The 16,713-nt window shown below is 42.4% G+C and overlaps 1 protein-coding gene across 1 annotated transcript in view; it reads left to right on the top strand.

The window, feature by feature from the left end:
- gabra1 (gamma-aminobutyric acid type A receptor subunit alpha1) overlaps positions 1 to 7,685 on the top strand; it is a 30,706-nt gene extending 23,021 nt beyond the window's left edge. The window contains exon 9 of the mRNA XM_067377012.1: positions 7,368 to 7,685. Coding sequence (XP_067233113.1) covers positions 7,368 to 7,685 — 318 coding nt within the window. The remainder of the gene's footprint in view (positions 1 to 7,367) is intronic.
- The last annotated feature ends 9,028 nt before the right edge of the window (positions 7,686 to 16,713 follow it).

Below are 16,713 nucleotides of genomic sequence, written 5' to 3' on the forward strand. Positions count from 1 at the left end.
GAAAAGTTGAATATAGAATGGCCTGCGGAGAAAGCAGAGTCCAGAGTGAAAAGTAAACTGGACGAACGCTTTCTTCCCCCTCGGTCACTGCCTCAGCGCCGGGGTCTCCCGTTCTTTCCCGACCTCCATGCCGAGGTGTCGAGGTCGTGGAAGAGACCCATGCAGTATCGGCTGTACAGCCCACAGACATCGCTGTACAGCAATATTGTTGGCCTAAAAAATCATGGCTATGGGGCGATGCCTCGGGTAGAGGAGACGCTTGCGAGCCATCTCTCGCCTGAGACCGCGTCGTCCCTTAAGACTCCGGCGCTGCCCACCAAGCCTCTGAAAACTACATCCAGCTTGGTGGGCAAGGCTTACTCGGCAGCAGGTCAGGCGGCGGCATGCCTTCATACAATGTCTATCCTCCAGGCATATCAAGCCGACCTGCTGGGGGAAATTGATCAGAGCGGGGAAGCGTCCTTTGAGGCAATCCATGAGTTGCGTAAAGCCACAGATTTAGCTCTCCGGGCCACCAAGGAAATGGCCAAATCCATCGGCCGTTCTATGGCAGCCCTGGTGGCCACGGAGAGGCACCTATGGTTGAATCTGTCAGATATCAAGGAACGTGATAAGAATACGCTCATGGACGCGCCGCTGTCTCCTGATGGCCTGTTCGGCGACGCAGTGTCAACAGTCGTCGACAGGTTTCAGGAGTCACGTAAACAAACGGCAGCGTTTTCTAAAGTTATTCCCCGCCGCGCTCATCCCCCCGAGGCTGCTGGGTGGGAGCAGCCTCGGCCGACAGCCAGCTCCTCAGCAACATCCGCGCACAGAGCGCAGCAAAAAGCCAGTGTCGCCTCCCGTACTCCCCCACGCAGTGCCTGGGGACCGGGACGGGCGGCACAGGTGAAGCCTTCCGGAGGTAGGGCGGATCTGAGGACCGTCATTATCTCCCGGAAGTCTTCAAAGAAGAAGTCTAGACACTAGTGTCACAGGATTTCTTGAGGGCAGCCCCCTCCGGGAGGATTCGGATATCGGGTCAGGGCGCAGCGGTCTCCACCGATCCTCAGAGGAGGGTCGGTCAGCACGTGATTCGCCTGTCTGCCGGTGCGCCGCGTCAGATGGACGAGCAAAGTGCTCAAAAAACACCAGAGACCAGTCTCGAGAGTCTGGTTCCCTTAGTAGAATATTTGGAAGAGTGGAAAAATCTCCCGAATGTTTCAAAGTGGGTGCTGGTCATGACAGAACAGGGCTACAGAATTCAGTTCGGTTCACGACCGCCCAGGTTCAACGGGGTGCTTCCCACGGTGGTAACCCCAGAGCAGTCTCTGGTGATGGAGCAAGAAGTAACGACGCTTTTGCAAAAAGGGGCTATAGAAAGGGTTTCCCCTCCCAGCAAAATGTCGGGCTTTTACAGCCGCTACTTCATTGTTCCGAAGAAGGATGGAGGGTTGCGTCCGATCATAGATTTACGTGTGCTAAATCGATCTGTAAAGAAGCTGAAGTTCAAAATGCTTACACTCAGACAGATCATCCCTCAGATCAGGTCCGAGGACTGGTTTGTAGCGATAGATCTGAAAGACGCATACTTTCATGTATCCATCCATCCTTCACACAGGAAGTTCCTCAGGTTTGCTTTCGGGGGCGAAGCTTACCAATACAGGGTTCTTCCGTTCGGCCTATCCCTCTCACCCCGCACGTTCACGAAGTGCGTGGATGCAGCACTGGCTCCGCTGAGACTCCAGGGCATCCGCGTGCTGAACTATATCGACGATTGGTTGATACTAGCTCAAACAGAACAATTGGCAGTTCAACATCGAGATGTTGTTCTGTCGCACATGAAGAGGCTTGGGCTGAGGCTAAACTCCAAAAAGAGTGTGTTGGTCCCGAGGCAGGGCGCGAGACCGGGGGAATGGAAACTCCACACCGAGGTGGTGGAGTTGATATGGAAAACTTTTGGCCGAGCTCAAGTCGATCTCTTTGCCACAGAGGAGTCAGCTCAGTGCCCTCTGTGGTACTCACTTCAGCACCCAGAACCTCTGGGCTGGATGCCATGCTGCAGACATGGCCGAGGCTACGTCTGTATGCATTCCCCCCAGTCTCAATGCTCCCGGGAGTTCTGGAAAAGGTTCGCCAGGAGAAGATCGACCTAATATTGGTGGCCCCTTACTGGCCGACCAGAATATGGTTTTCAGACATGTCTCTACTGCACGGCTCTCCCTTGGAGCTTCCTCTCAGGCAGGATCTCCTGTCTCAAGTGGGTGGCACGATTCTCCATCCCTGCCCAGAAATGTGGGTTGTGGAGACCATCCTTCATTCCAGAGCTCCCTCCAAGAGGAAGTTGTACGTATACAAATGGAAAGTGTTCTCTCTGTGATGTGAACAGCATAATTTGGACCCGGTCCATTCCTCAGTCTCAGACGTGCTTCGGTTCCTTCAGGAAAAGTTCTCGGAAGGTTTAACCCCTTCCACGCTGAAAGTATATGTCGCCGCTATTTCGGCTCATCATATCCCTGTAGGGGGCTCCTCACTGGGTCGAGACCCCTTAGTAGTACGCTTCCTCCGTGGTGCACTCAGGTTGAGGCCTGTGGTGCACACAAAGACGCCGACCTGGGACCTCACTATTGTGCTCCAAGGGCTGGCTGAGGCTCCCTTCGAGCCAATAGAAGAGGTGTCAGACAAGTTCCTGACACTCAAAACTATCTTTCTCTTGGCCGTCTCTTCTCTGAAGAGAATTGGTGATTTACAAGCGCTGTCAGTCGCTCCATCCTGTCTTGAGTTCGCGCCTGGTATGGTGAAAGCCTTTCTACATACCAGGCCGGGCTATGTTCCAAAGGTTCCGACGAGGGTCCCAGGCCCCATTGTACTGGAGGCTTTCTGCCCACCTCCTTTCACAAATGTGGATCAGGAAAGAAAGAATCTGCTTTGCCCTGTAAGAGCACTAGATGCATATGTCCACAGAGCTGCCCTGTGGAGATAAACAGAACTATTGTTTGTGTGTTATGGGTCCCCTAAGAAGGGGGGCCCAGCATCTAAACAGCGGATGAGCAAGTGGGTGGTCGAGGCCATCTCACTTGCGTATGAGACGGTGGGGCGGCCGTGTCCTTTGATGGTGCGGGCTCACTCCACGAGAGGTATGGCCGCGTCCAGAGCTCTTCTGTCTGGTGTCTCTATGGACGACATTTGTGGTGCGGCTGGATGGTCATCCCAGCACACCTTCATCAGATTTTATAATCTTCATCTTAATATCACTCCCGGGGCCAGGGTGCTACAAGATAGCAGCCAGGCACTTGGAGAGACGGCGTAGTTGGGATAGCGTTCCCATCACGTCATCCGACGTAGCGTCGATAGTTCCCACGAAAGGGAACGTCTCGGGTTACGAGTGTAACCCTTGTTCCCTGAGTAAGGGAACGAGACGCTACGTCACGTGGCCGTATCTCCCGCATACCTGGTGCGCTTGCTTCAGACAACCTACAGAAGCTGGCGTGCTTTGTGTTCAGGTGTGCTTTATAGCTTCCTGATCCGTGACGTCACCCGCCTCTGACGTCACGTCTTTTCATTGGTTGGATACAGAGGTGCTTCACGAACACAAAATACAGAGGGTTCCCATCACGTCATCCGACGTAGCGTCTCGTTCCCTTACTCAGGGAACAAGGGTTACACTCGTAACCCGAGACGTTTTGCATAGTCTAGTTTGGTTGTTTTGCATGGTCCAGTTAGCTCAGTTATCTGGTAGATTTCTTAACTACACATTTAGCTGAGTTACGAGGTCCTGGCAATGCAGCAAACCACTGTGTGCTGGTAACAGGTGCACTTGTGACAATGTACCCTACCCAGTGCCCCATGTAAGCCATGTGGTCATCTGTACCATCGAAAGGGAAGTACTTACAATGGGAGTAAGTGCTGGATTTCCTTTTGACCTTTTCTGTTTTTTATTTATTTTGTATTTTTTTTCAAGGAAAAAAATCTACAGCTGTTGAAGACCAGACCACTGAGGAAGCACTCTTCCTCCCATGAGGGAGAATAAACACTATGGAGACCATATCACATGGACTTCCCTCCTGGGAAGTACCACATGTGGGAGGTCCCTGCGGTAGGACTGTTATCACATCAGGGAGAGGAAATGTGCTCTGTGCAAGGGGTACACCCTGCCAGTTGTCCGCAGTTTTACCTGCTCATACCTGTCAACACACAGGACGAAACTGGCACACTGCATGTGGTCTGGATAAATGTGTAGGGAGTGTACTGAACACAGCAACGATAAGGCTGGGTCGGCCTTGTTTCTTGCCAGCACTTGCAAGATCCCCACTTGGTCCCTAAAAGGGGTAGTGGGAACTTTGGGCACATAGCCTGACCGGGGTCTCTTGATCATGTGAGAGTATGGTGACCCGATCTCAAGGCACATTGCAATGACAAAGAATGCCTGTAGGTCCCTAATCCTCTCGATGGAGTCAAGCACAGTCTGGAGTGCAATCTTCAGTGACAGGGTATCCTGCTCAACTGACCCTTCTGGCTAAAAGGGGGCTCTCTGTAGGCCCAGCAAGACTACAGAGAGATAAGGTAATAAGGTATGGCCTTGGAGGATTCAACCTCCTGGCGCCTCTAAGGAACCTGATGATCAAGTCATGCTTCCCTAGTGACATAACATTTGCTATGGCAGCCACATACACTTTAAAGGTGTAAGGGGACAGCTGACCCTTCAGCCTCTCCTGCAGGAAGGAAAGTCCTGACCCAACTATGCATCTCTGTCGGTCTTCCCCTCAGCAAGCACACCAGTTAGCAAACAGACTCTACTTAAGGGCATATGCCCGCCTTGTAGAGGGGGCTCTAAGTCTTCAGCATCCCGTCCAAGGGCCAGACATGGAGTGGAATAGTGGGAGGATTCTTGGGAAGCTGAATCGTCTCAAGATCAACTGGACCACCTGGGGGTGGAGTCTCCACTCTTGTGACAGCATGTTCACTGCGCAGTTGAGTTTGCTTGGAATATGAGTGGCTCACAGTGATTTTAGCTGTAGCTGACTCCAGTGGAGATGGTGGGCGAGTTGCGACATGAGCAACTGCCCTGACGGGTTATAGTCACTGTGTTGTCCGTCCAGACCAATACATGCTTACCTTGGATCAACAGCCTAAACCTCTGCAGGGTCAGCAATACTGCCAGCAACTTGACTCAATTGATGTGCTAGGCAGTCAAGGGCCAATCCAAGAGCCCAAGGCTGTGCACACATTGCATACAGCACCCCAGCCTGACTTGGAGGCAACTGTTGTGACAACAACGTACCTGGACACTTGTTCTAGGGGAACCTCAGCCCATAGAAATGCAAGGTCTGTCCAAGGGCTGAATGTAAACATTAGGATTAGCCAGTTGTCAATATGGGCCAAGGGCAGCCTCTGCGACTTTCGTGAAGAAGCAAGATGACAGGGACAGCCTGAAATGGAGGACCTTGCACTGATATGCCTGACCCTCAATGAAAGTCTATGTCGAGGTAGAATCGAGACCTGGAAGTACGCCTCCTTCAGGTCTATCACTGTGAACCAGTCCTGTAGGTGAACGCATGTCAGAATCTGTTTCTGCATCAATGTCTTGAACGGGAGTCTGTGTAGGGCCTGATTTAGAACACGTACATCTAGGATTGGTCTCAACCCACTGCTTCCCTTTGGTACAATTAAGTAAGGGTTGTAGAAACACATCTCGGCTGGAGGGACAGGATCTATTAAAATCTTCGCCAAGAGGACTGCAATTTCTGCGCACAGGACATGAGCTTCTTTATCTGCCACAGAGTTAAATAGGACGTCAATGAACCTGGGTAGGTGGCTGGAAAACTGAATTGCATAGCTGTGTCTGATTGTCCTGATGAGCCAGCGCGATGGGTTGGGAAAGTGTCAACCATGCCACAAGACTTCTGAAGCGGAACATTGACCGCCACATCGAAAGGCATAGCCTACCAGATCTGTGACTGTGAGTGCATATAGACACCAACCTTGCTCCGTGTATCCTGACTGCAACTGGCCTGAGATGGGTAAGGAAGCTGTGCATCCCCGTGACACGTTGTACTGGCCAGAGTGGGGATTTGTGTAGGTCACGGTTGAACATGAGGAGGCAAGGTATGGCATGCTCATATCGCAAACTGTGCAACCCAGGGAAGAAGCAAACTGCTACACACTGCTCCCTGGAAAAGAACAGCCTCTGCCATCCCTGGGTTGCCCGTCTCAGGGACGTTTCGAAGCCTTCCTCAGGTTCTTGGTGGTCACCTGATGGATGGGCGGCAGCTCTTTTCAGCGGGAGGCTCTACACTTCAGGCTGTGGCAGAGTTGGTATGGCAGCCACAGGCAAATGCCCTTGGCGAAGGGCAGATGAGGTGCATGCTCTCAGCAGCCTGTAGGTGGCGCTGGAGTTGTGCCGAGGCAAGATGTGTTTAATAGACTTTGTCTGCTTCTTGACTGCTGAGAACTGTTGGGCATAGTCCTCAACAGTGTCGCTGAAGAGGCCACACTGTGAGATGGGGATATAGAGAAAGTTAACTTTGTCTATGTCTCTCATTTCAGCAAGATTTAACCAGAGATGGCGATCCTGGACCACCATAGTGGACATCGCCTGGCCTTTTCCAGAGCCCCAAATGAGAACTCAAATGCAAATGCAACTTTCAAAAGACACTCTCCGCCATCGTTTCACTCTTTTAGGGATCTGAAACTTCTCTTTTGCTGAAGTGCCCACTCACGTGGGGAAACTCTCACTGCACGTATCCGTGCATAGGGTGGTGAGACCGCTGTTTGGTGCTGTAAATTTCCCAGGAAAGCCTGTAGAGATTAATTGAAATTAGCATTTGTCTTCTGAGCATTTGTCTGCCCAGGGCCAAAGAATAAATCTGAATGAGTGGATGTGCACTGCCTACTTTATACCCGTATGTCCGGGGGAGCGGTGCATGCAAATTCCACTTGCCAATTTTCATTGGCCCTCTCTGAAGTATCAGAGGTGTTTGGGGCTTCCGAGTGTGACCCCTAGTGTCATCACATCGATGCCATGTCAAAGTGACTGACAGACAAGGAAGCCTTTTTCAGAGTGGAAAAATATGATTATTTCTGAAACTTTCTAATACTTAGAACTTTTTCATGATTATGAGAAAGATGTCTGTTCTTCAAATAAAAATCACTGACTTGGAATGGAACTTGTTTTGTTGTTGTTGTTTTTGCTTTTACTTTTTGTGCTAAGTTCATTCTATTGATGACAGAATTTCTTTTTCTTTTTTTTTGGTTAACTTCTTTAAAAAGGGCGTAGTAGAAAAATAATAAATATATGAAGAAGAATCTTAAATACTCTAGTTAGGTTTACAGCAATAACCAGTGGTAGTAACAGCTGATGACATACTTCCTGTTGACCTCCTTTACAGCAAAAGAAGAAGAAGGAGTCATTGCTGAAAAAGAACAACACCTACACTGCTGCAACAGCAACAGCTTTTGCTCCGAACATTGCCAGAGACCCTGGTTTGGCAACTATTGCTAAAAGTGCCCCCCCTCCCCCAACCGAGCCCAAGGAAGAGCCGAAACCCAAACCTCCCGAGGCAAAAAAGACCTTCAACAGTGTGAGCAAGATCGATAGGATTGCCAGAATAGCCTTCCCGTTGCTTTTCGGAACCTTTAACTTAGTGTATTGGGCCACTTACTTGAATAAAAAACCCAAATTACAGGGTGCCGTGCAACCACACTAAGTCTCTCTCCTCTGTCTTTTTCCCCATATGTTTCTAAACAATTATGAAAAAAGTGAAAAGAAACAATTTGTCTTGAATTTGTTTCAATGTTAGTCAAGTTCCCACTTTCAAGTTTGTGTCAACATATGTAACATACTGTATCTTCCTATATGATAAAGAGAGGGACTGCATTATGTACAAACCACTGCATTGGAAGGGAACTAGATACTAGTAGAGCATCTAAAGTGGACCATCGAAACAGTGTAATAATCATAGTTTAAAACTCATTTCCTTAAGAAATAGTTCACCTATAAATAAATTTTCTGTCATTATATACTCTCCTTCATGTTGGTCCAATCCTGTATGATCTTGTAGAACACAAAATGAGACTCTTTGCTCTTTTTGTTACAATGGCAGTTTAGTGACAATGTCTGTCCAGACCTGAAAAGGACAAACACACCAACAAGCACCATAAAAGTAAAAATATACCATACACTTCATTCCAAGTCTTCTAAAGTCCCGTTCCTCACAAGAAGCTACCACATGGCTTTAGAAGATTTACAGTATAAATTTTGTATAGAATATTTTTATGGTGCTTTCATTGTCTTTTTTTATGTGGTGACTATGTAGGTGTATGTGCAAAATTAAAAAAAAAACAAAAAAACAAAACAAAACAAAAAAACTTCTACTTCTGTGTTCCAGAAAAAACAAAACAAAAAACAGCCTACAGTTTGAGTAAATGGGGGAACTATTCTAAGATGTTTATTTCGAAGTTTAAATATGTTTTTGCATTACATTAGCAATGTACATGGAATAAGTTTGCATGGGTGAAGCTTTTCTATGCCCAATCAACAGCTTGATTTAAACTGTCATGTGTTTCTCTGTTTTCTTTAGCCTGTGTTTTAGATCGTATGTCATTTGACATATTCTACTAGGGTTCCATTAACAGCAATAAAAAATTGTCTCAGTGGAGAAAAAAAAATACTCATGGATATAAAAATTGAAGAGAACTAAAAAAAAAAAAAAAAGATTAAAGTCTATATCATAAAGCATACTATTTATTTAGTTTTCATGTAAATATAAAGTGTTAGAGATGTCAATATTAATTTTGAGCTTTGCTAAATGTAACTACAAGGTACAAACTCAGTGCTTGCCAGAAAGAGTGATTTTGTGTTTTGATTTGTGCAGATCATTGAGAAAATTTGGGTTTGTAATTTTTTTTCCTAGATCTACTTGACACTAGTTTGGATTCACCTTTTCATGATTATAATACATAAATGAAAACCAAGTATACGTGTGCAATTGCACAGTTTATAAAGAGGTTAAGAGGAGGTACTACAGTAGATACTTAGAAAAAAAAAAGTAAACTTCTGTCTTGATGTCAGAATGCAATTTTATAATTAGCATTAAAATAGTCTTTAGTCTTTATTTTGGTAGATGGTTTTTGAAACATTGTGGCTGGTGCACAATTATGGCATTAGGGTTTTCACTTATGTGCTGTTACTCGCTAGCATCACTTTAGTGTGATCAAGTCAGAGTGGATCAAGAGTAGTGCCTTGTATATATTTGCAAGTTGAAAGGGTACTTTCTTAGAAGGTGCTCTACTTTAGTTTGTTTTATTGTTATGGGCAACCTTTTAAAAACATCACTGAAAGAAAGTATCAGCCACACTGCCTTTTGTCTCACAAGTCATAGTGAACATATAAACATAATCCATTACAGACATATTTGTCCCTGCTTGTTATCGCAAACTAAAAGAAAACATATCTAGGTATTATCCATGTATGTGAATACACTGTTCTACATATAAATATGTCTTGTAATGCTATAAAAATGCCATTTTTTATTTATTTATTTATTTTTATGTTTGTGGCATGTCAGTTGCTCAAGCACCTATTAAAAAACAACTTATAAAGGAGTATCCTCTCTATTTTTTGATTGAGAGAGAGAGAGAGAGAGAGAGAGAGAGAGAGAGAAAAAAAAAGTTCTTTTAAATGAAGAACTTTGACATAATCATACTTTACTTTGATGTAGCAATATAGATTAGTAAGGGCTTTTTGTGATTGAAGTGATAAAAGGCACACCATTATGATCAGTTTGAGTTGCTATTCTTGGTATGTTAATGTATTCCTAAGTTGGCAGTGCTCCTCTGTTTTTGTCAATTTGTTACTTATTTATTTAAAAATACACTTTTCTTTTTTTTTCATTTTTTTTTTTTTCAAAATTTTGGAATTGATTTTTTTTTTGGGAGTATGTCACTGGATAAAGATATTTCTGGCATATTATCTGAACTTTGTGATGCAGATAAATGTCATGTTACCCTTATTATATACTTTGACCTTCACAAGAAACTTTTTGATAGTACCTAGGAATTTGCTGAGTTTGTGCCAGATCAAGCAAAGACTGGAAGTTTACTCTGGGATATGTGTGAAAACAGTATGCACATGCACAGTCATGGAGTCCTTTGGAAACCAGACTTTTGTGAATGCGATAAAATTTTGAGTTAATTGTGGTTTCAACTCAATATCTTATCTTGTATTGAAACAGTTTATATATATATATATATATATATATATATATATATATATATATATATATATATATATATATATATATATAGTCCATGATGATACTTGTTCTAAAGATGCAGCATTTTATTTGTACCAACCTGTTGTTATGCATTTTGCACATTAGAAGCATATTTGATATTTATGTAGTCAGCTTTGTGCTATGCAAGGATAGCTTTAACTCATATTAATTAGCTTCGCACCCCTCATCACTGTCGTTTTCAATATATATTGTAAAAATTCAGTTACAAACTGTGCACCCTATTTAGCTGTGGGACATTTTGTCATTCAGAAAAAAAAAGAAAAAAAAAATGGGTTGTTCAGTTTTGGAATAATCCATTTCAAAGATATGGTAATGTGGCAATAAAAAAGATAGATTGAAAATAATTCATTTAGTGTATTATAATATTTACATACACATCAATTAATAGATCAAATTAGATTGTTTTGTTGCATCTAATAATATTTTTTTGATTGTGTTATGAATTAAGAATTTGTATTTTTTTTATGGAAGATTATAGCATTTCATATGCATACCAGATTGTGAAAGTGGTTTTATTTTTTGATTTTGCAGCGTACTGGATAAAACCAACACATGCTGTAATTAAAAAAAAAAAAAAAAAAAAAAAAAAAAACTACATTTGTGCTTTGCAAAAGTTGAAGTAACTACTAACTTTAAAGGATGAACATGCGCATACATGGCCATTGGCACAAACAGCTAAGTGCACAAGTCCAGAGTGAAAGAATGATTTATTCTGTACTGTATACTGGGAAATGGCTATTGTCTTTGTAAAGGTTTGCTTTCTTAATGTTATAGCCCTGTATAATTTGATTATGTTCATTAGTCATACAATAAAAGGAAAAAAAGAAATCTACAGATTTTTGTCATTTCTGTTGCTTTCATTTACTTCATCCATATGTTTAAAAATATATAAACATCCTTATTGGGGGCTTTTTCTGCCTACTTATAAGGCTGTGGAAGCATGGCTGTAGGTTTGTTTGTTTGTTACGCACTACCCGACATTCTTGAAATGCTTCTTTATTAAAGGGCACATATTATGCCCATTTTTACAAGATGTAATTTAAGTCTCAGATGTCCCCAGAATGTGTCTGTTAAGTTTCAGCTTAAAATACCTCACAGATCATTTATAAATCCATGTTGTAAATACTCATTTCTGATATCAGTGAAGAACAGGCTGTTTTCATACATGTGCCTTTAAATGCAAATTAACTGCTGTGCCCCGCCCCCTCTTCATGATCACAGCTCTTGCCTCAATCGGATTCTATGCCAAATACAAACAAGACATCTGCTTGGTTTTGATTATCAACTATATCGCCATAACTCTCACAGATAGCATAGTTCTTCTTTCATCATTAATTAAAGGTGCCCCAGAATCAAAAATAGAATTTATCTTGGCATAGTTGAATAACAAGAGTTCAGTACATGGAAATGACATACAGTGAGTCTGAAACACCATTGTTTCCTCCTTTGTGTTAAAGATCTCATTTGTTTAAAAGACCTCTGAAGAACAGGCGAATCTCAACATAACACCAACTGTTATGTAACAGTCGGGATCATTAATATGTACAACCCCAATATTTGCATATGCCAGCTCATGTTCAAGCCATTAGACAAGGGCAGCCAGTATTAACATCTGGATCTGTGCACAGCTGAATCATCAGACTAGGTAAGCAAGCAAGAACAATAGCGAAAAATGGCAGATGGAGCGATAATAACTGACATGATCCATGATATCATGATATTTTTAGTGATATTTGTAAATTGTCTTTCTAAATGTTTCGTTAGCATGTTGCTAATGTACTGTTAAATGTGGTTAAAGTTACCATTGTTTATTACTGTATTCACGGAGACAAGACTGTCTTTATTTTCATTATTAAACACTTGCAGTCTGTATAATTCATAAACACAACTTCATTCTTTATAAATCTCTCCAACAGTGTGTGATTTTAGCTTTAGCCACAGAGTACTATCAAACTCATTCAGAATCAAATGTAAACATCCAAATAAATACTATACTCACATGATCCGACGCATGCATGCAGCATGCATGACGAACATCTTGTAAAGATCCATTTGAGGGTTATATTAGCTGTGTGAACTTTGTAACTGTATTATAGTCGAGAGCTGGGGGGACAGGAAGCGCGTCATTTAAAGGGGCCACAGCCTGAATCGGTGCATAATTAATGATGCTCCAAAATAGGCAGTTTAAATATATATATATATATAAAAAAAAAATCTATGGGGTATTTTGAGCTGAAACTTCAGGGGACACATTCAGGGGACACCTTAGACTTATATTACATCTTGTAAAAACTAGTTCTAGGGCACCTTTAAAATTTATTTTTCCAAAGCTATATCAGTTTAAACTTCTAATGGATCGTTTTCTGAGTTCACTTATCTGAAGCACACACACAGAGACAGCTGGCTATCAGACGTCAAGTCTCGTGAGTAACTTCTCTTTCACATGACAAGGTTCTGTCAAAAACACACATTTCACATAAACATAAAAAGATAAACATAAACATCTCAATTACTTACCGGACATTGTTGCTGCTACAGCTGCTCGAGCGCGGAGGAAATGGCGGACAGCGTACAACTTGCTGAGGGTGGAAACTATGGTAATGTCTGTCAGGAGCAAGGGCGGGGCCTGAACGGCGTGACATCACACTGCTCAGAGAATCAAAACGGCTTGTCTAATGAGACTGCTTTGGTTTAATGGGGATTCAAAAAAAAAAAAAAAAAGATTTCCAAAAAGGTTTACTATGTATTACATCTATTTACAGCATATACCAATGTAGAGGTCTTCCCTTGGGAAGAGTCACAGAGGTAAAACAGGATTGGATCTCTTATTTCAGGGATGTGGTTTAAGGGTCAAAGCCTTGAGGTTCTTTGGGTCATCTGAAGATGGGGTAATTGGATGGTCATTCAAAATGGCCTCCACTTCACAGAATGGCCAATCAAAACAGTTTAGGAGGCCACTACCAAAAATAGGCTGTAAGAGGAATAAATACTTAACCATTAGGAAAAGGTAGATGACTGCCCCTAAAAGCCAAGGGCCCCCTAAAATGCTTTTTATATAAACGAGATGCGCATTCAGCTCAGATGCTCAAGCAGTTGCTGTGATGTTTGTTACCACAACAACCATATGTATGTCCAAGTTGAACGTGCCCCTTGGATAGTTCCATGTGTGTTTTCACCATATAGCCTACAGTTGCTATTTCGGGGTCTAAAACGAGGCATCTACAACATGACAAGCCATTGTAACGTACATGAAAGATTTAGAAAAATTGGACACAACTATGGGACACGGTCATGCAGCAGCAAGCATCACAACAGAGAAAGGAACCTCATGGTTGATCCAGGTAAATGTGTGCAATTGTATAGGGCCCCATTCCTACATTTTGCCTGGGCCCCCAAATCACTAAATCAGCCCCTGGATGATGGGGGCAGGGTCACTGGCCATTCCCTATAACATAGGCTGCAAGGGGATGAATAGGCTGTTCATCCCCGGGACTGAAATGCTTTTTTATTAAATCCAGTGATAAATGAAAATAATAATATATCCGCAAGCTTAAATGGCCCATGTGGATCATAGTTTGGGTTTAATGAAGCAAGTGAGCTATACATGTTGGTGTCAAAAAGGACAACAGACTTCCAAAGGAAATCACATATTTCGGCCAGAAAAAACATATTTTAATAATTTAATATATTTCTGTCTGTGGCCTGAGATGTTGGCATGGACTCCAGCAACACTATGCTCCTACAGAGGCTAAATCGTTTGAAGAAAAGAAGAATGGATCCATGGATATAACAAATAAAATGGTCTTAATTTTAAAATTCACAGCAATTTAATTAATCATGTCTGTTTACTTGACATATTTTCAATATTATTTGGATATATAAATGTCACGGGTCAGTGACAGAAGAGAGGAAGACATAATGCTTGGATAAAACTGCAGCAGTACTTCTTTTACTCAACACAATAAAAAAAATCTCTGGCACAGGAAGGCCTAGGAAAAACTATAGGAGCACTACACAACTACCATTCAATAGGCAACACCAAAGAACTAAACTTTACGGGGTATAAATACAAAATGAGGCACTAAACTAGACACAGGTGAAACTAATCAATTAACTAATCGGAAACCATGCCGACAAACAAGAGCATACTCAGAATATATGACAACCAAGTAAACATGAACTTCACACAGGGGAAAGTAGGAACAAAAACAAAGATGAATCTTGACAAAAGTTATTTTAACATTCAATGATTTATAAGCATTTAAAGATTTTTTGCAAGCTGGTTATATAAGTAAATCTATTGAACCATTTACACAGACTTTAATCTATGAGATATAAATGCTTTTGTTATTCTTCTGGTGGACAATATTAGTATTATGGCCTTTATCTCTGTATCCCTTTGATATAAATGGCTAATATAAAAAAAAAATGCATTTATCAAACTGCATGTTTACTCAGAATGTATTGTTGTCCATTTGTATGAAGTAGGAACAAAAACAATTAAAGCTGCAAGCAGCGATGAAAGGGTCCTCGCACTTGGGCTCACCGCCACCAGGTGGCCTTAGGAAAACTGTGGGCAATATTGATTTAAGTGGATAAAGGAGAAATATGGCAAAGTCTTTTTGATGCACTACAGTTCCTGCTGCTAGCAGGTGGCACTTTGACCATAACTGAATATTGTCATGTAGATGTCTTTAGGCCAGGACTATTATCAAACATGTGAAGTTTGGGGCAGATCGGACATTGTATGCCTAAGTTACAACAACGTCCTGTTTTGTGGCGTGAATCTCATACATTGGTACTTAGCCAAGTGTTGCATGATTTAATGTGTTTCTAGCATGTTTGGAACTTATGGCATTACAAAAGTGTTTCTGGAAGTGAATTATCGTGCAAAGGAGAAAATGCCATTTCCTGTTACCAGCAGGTGGTGCTAAGACTAACTGAATATTGGCATATAGATGTCTTTAGGCCAAGACTCTTATCACTCTTATGTGAAGTCTGGGGCAGATCAGACACTGTATGCCTGAGTTACAACAGCTTCCTCTATCATGGCAAAACATTAGACTTTGATAGGCCGCCACAGCGAAAACTCAAGATCTTCGCAAGTTAACATCGCTAAGGCCTTAAGATTAGACCGACCAAATATGGACGTTGATCTGGTTAAGTCTCTACAAGGAGTTAATCACACTGTAAATGTAATTTTCTGTTGCCTGCAGGTGGCGCTATGACTGTAACCGAATATTGCCAAGTAGATGTCTTCAGGTCAGGACTCTAATAGAACATGTGAAGTTTGGGGCAGATTGGACATTGTATGCCCGAGTTACAACAACTTCCTGTTTTATAGCAAAACATCGAATTTTGTCAGGCCGCCACAGATACGCCCTTCAGCGAAAACTCAAGATCTTTGCAATTTAACATTGCAAAGACCTTTAGATTAGACTGACCAAATATGACTTTGATCTGATTAAAGCTCTAGGAGGAGGAGTTAAATTACAACGTCTGAAAATGGCAAAAATTGCACAAGTTTTGCAAAATTAATTCTAAATATCTGACTTTCTGTTGGGTTTACAGATTTTGCTCCAAGAGACTTTTTCTAGGTATTGGACCGTTAGATGTGTGTTTCATACTTGTATGTGAAACGTAGTGTCAGGGGCACTTCGTTGAAATTTTGTAGGTGGCGCTATCGAGTCATTTTGCCACACCTAATTCTGAAACCCATATCAGACGAAAATTTTCACCACTTCTGACACATCTGGAAAGTTTCATGAGTTTTCTAGCATGTTTAGGCCCTCAAAATGTGATTCCCCTTTCATGGCGAAATATCGGACTTTGTCAGGCCACCACGGACACACCCTTCAACGAAAACTCAAGATCTTTGCAATTTAACATCGCGAAGGCCTTAAGATTAGACTGACCATATATGATGTGCTTCTGGTTAAATCTCTATGAGGAATTAATCACAGTGTAAAACATGTAATTTCCTGTTACCCACAGGTGGCGCTATGACTGTAACTGAATATTGCCATGTGGTCAGGACTCTAATAAAATATGTGAAGATTCGGACAGATCAGACATTGTATGGCCAAGTTACAACAACTTCCTGTTTCATGGCGAAACATCAAACTTTGCCAGGCCACCACGAACACGCCCTTCAGCAAAAACTCTAGATCTGTGCAATTTAACATCGCAAAGGCCTTGACCAAATATGACATTGATCTGATTAAAGTTCTAGGAGGAGTTCGTTAAAGTACAACGTCTGGAAATGGCAAAAACTGCCAAAACTTTGCAGATAAAATTCAAAATATCTCACTTCCTGTTGGGTTTACAGATTTTGCACCCAGGGGCTTTTTTGTAGGGATTGGGCTGTTACACGTGTCTACCGAATTTCATACCTGTATGTGAAACGTAGCATGAGGGGCACTTAATTGAAATTTTGTAG

Source organism: Chanodichthys erythropterus, chromosome 22 (genome assembly GCF_024489055.1).
Source record: "Chanodichthys erythropterus isolate Z2021 chromosome 22, ASM2448905v1, whole genome shotgun sequence".
Classification (NCBI taxonomy): domain Eukaryota; kingdom Metazoa; phylum Chordata; class Actinopteri; order Cypriniformes; family Xenocyprididae; genus Chanodichthys; species Chanodichthys erythropterus.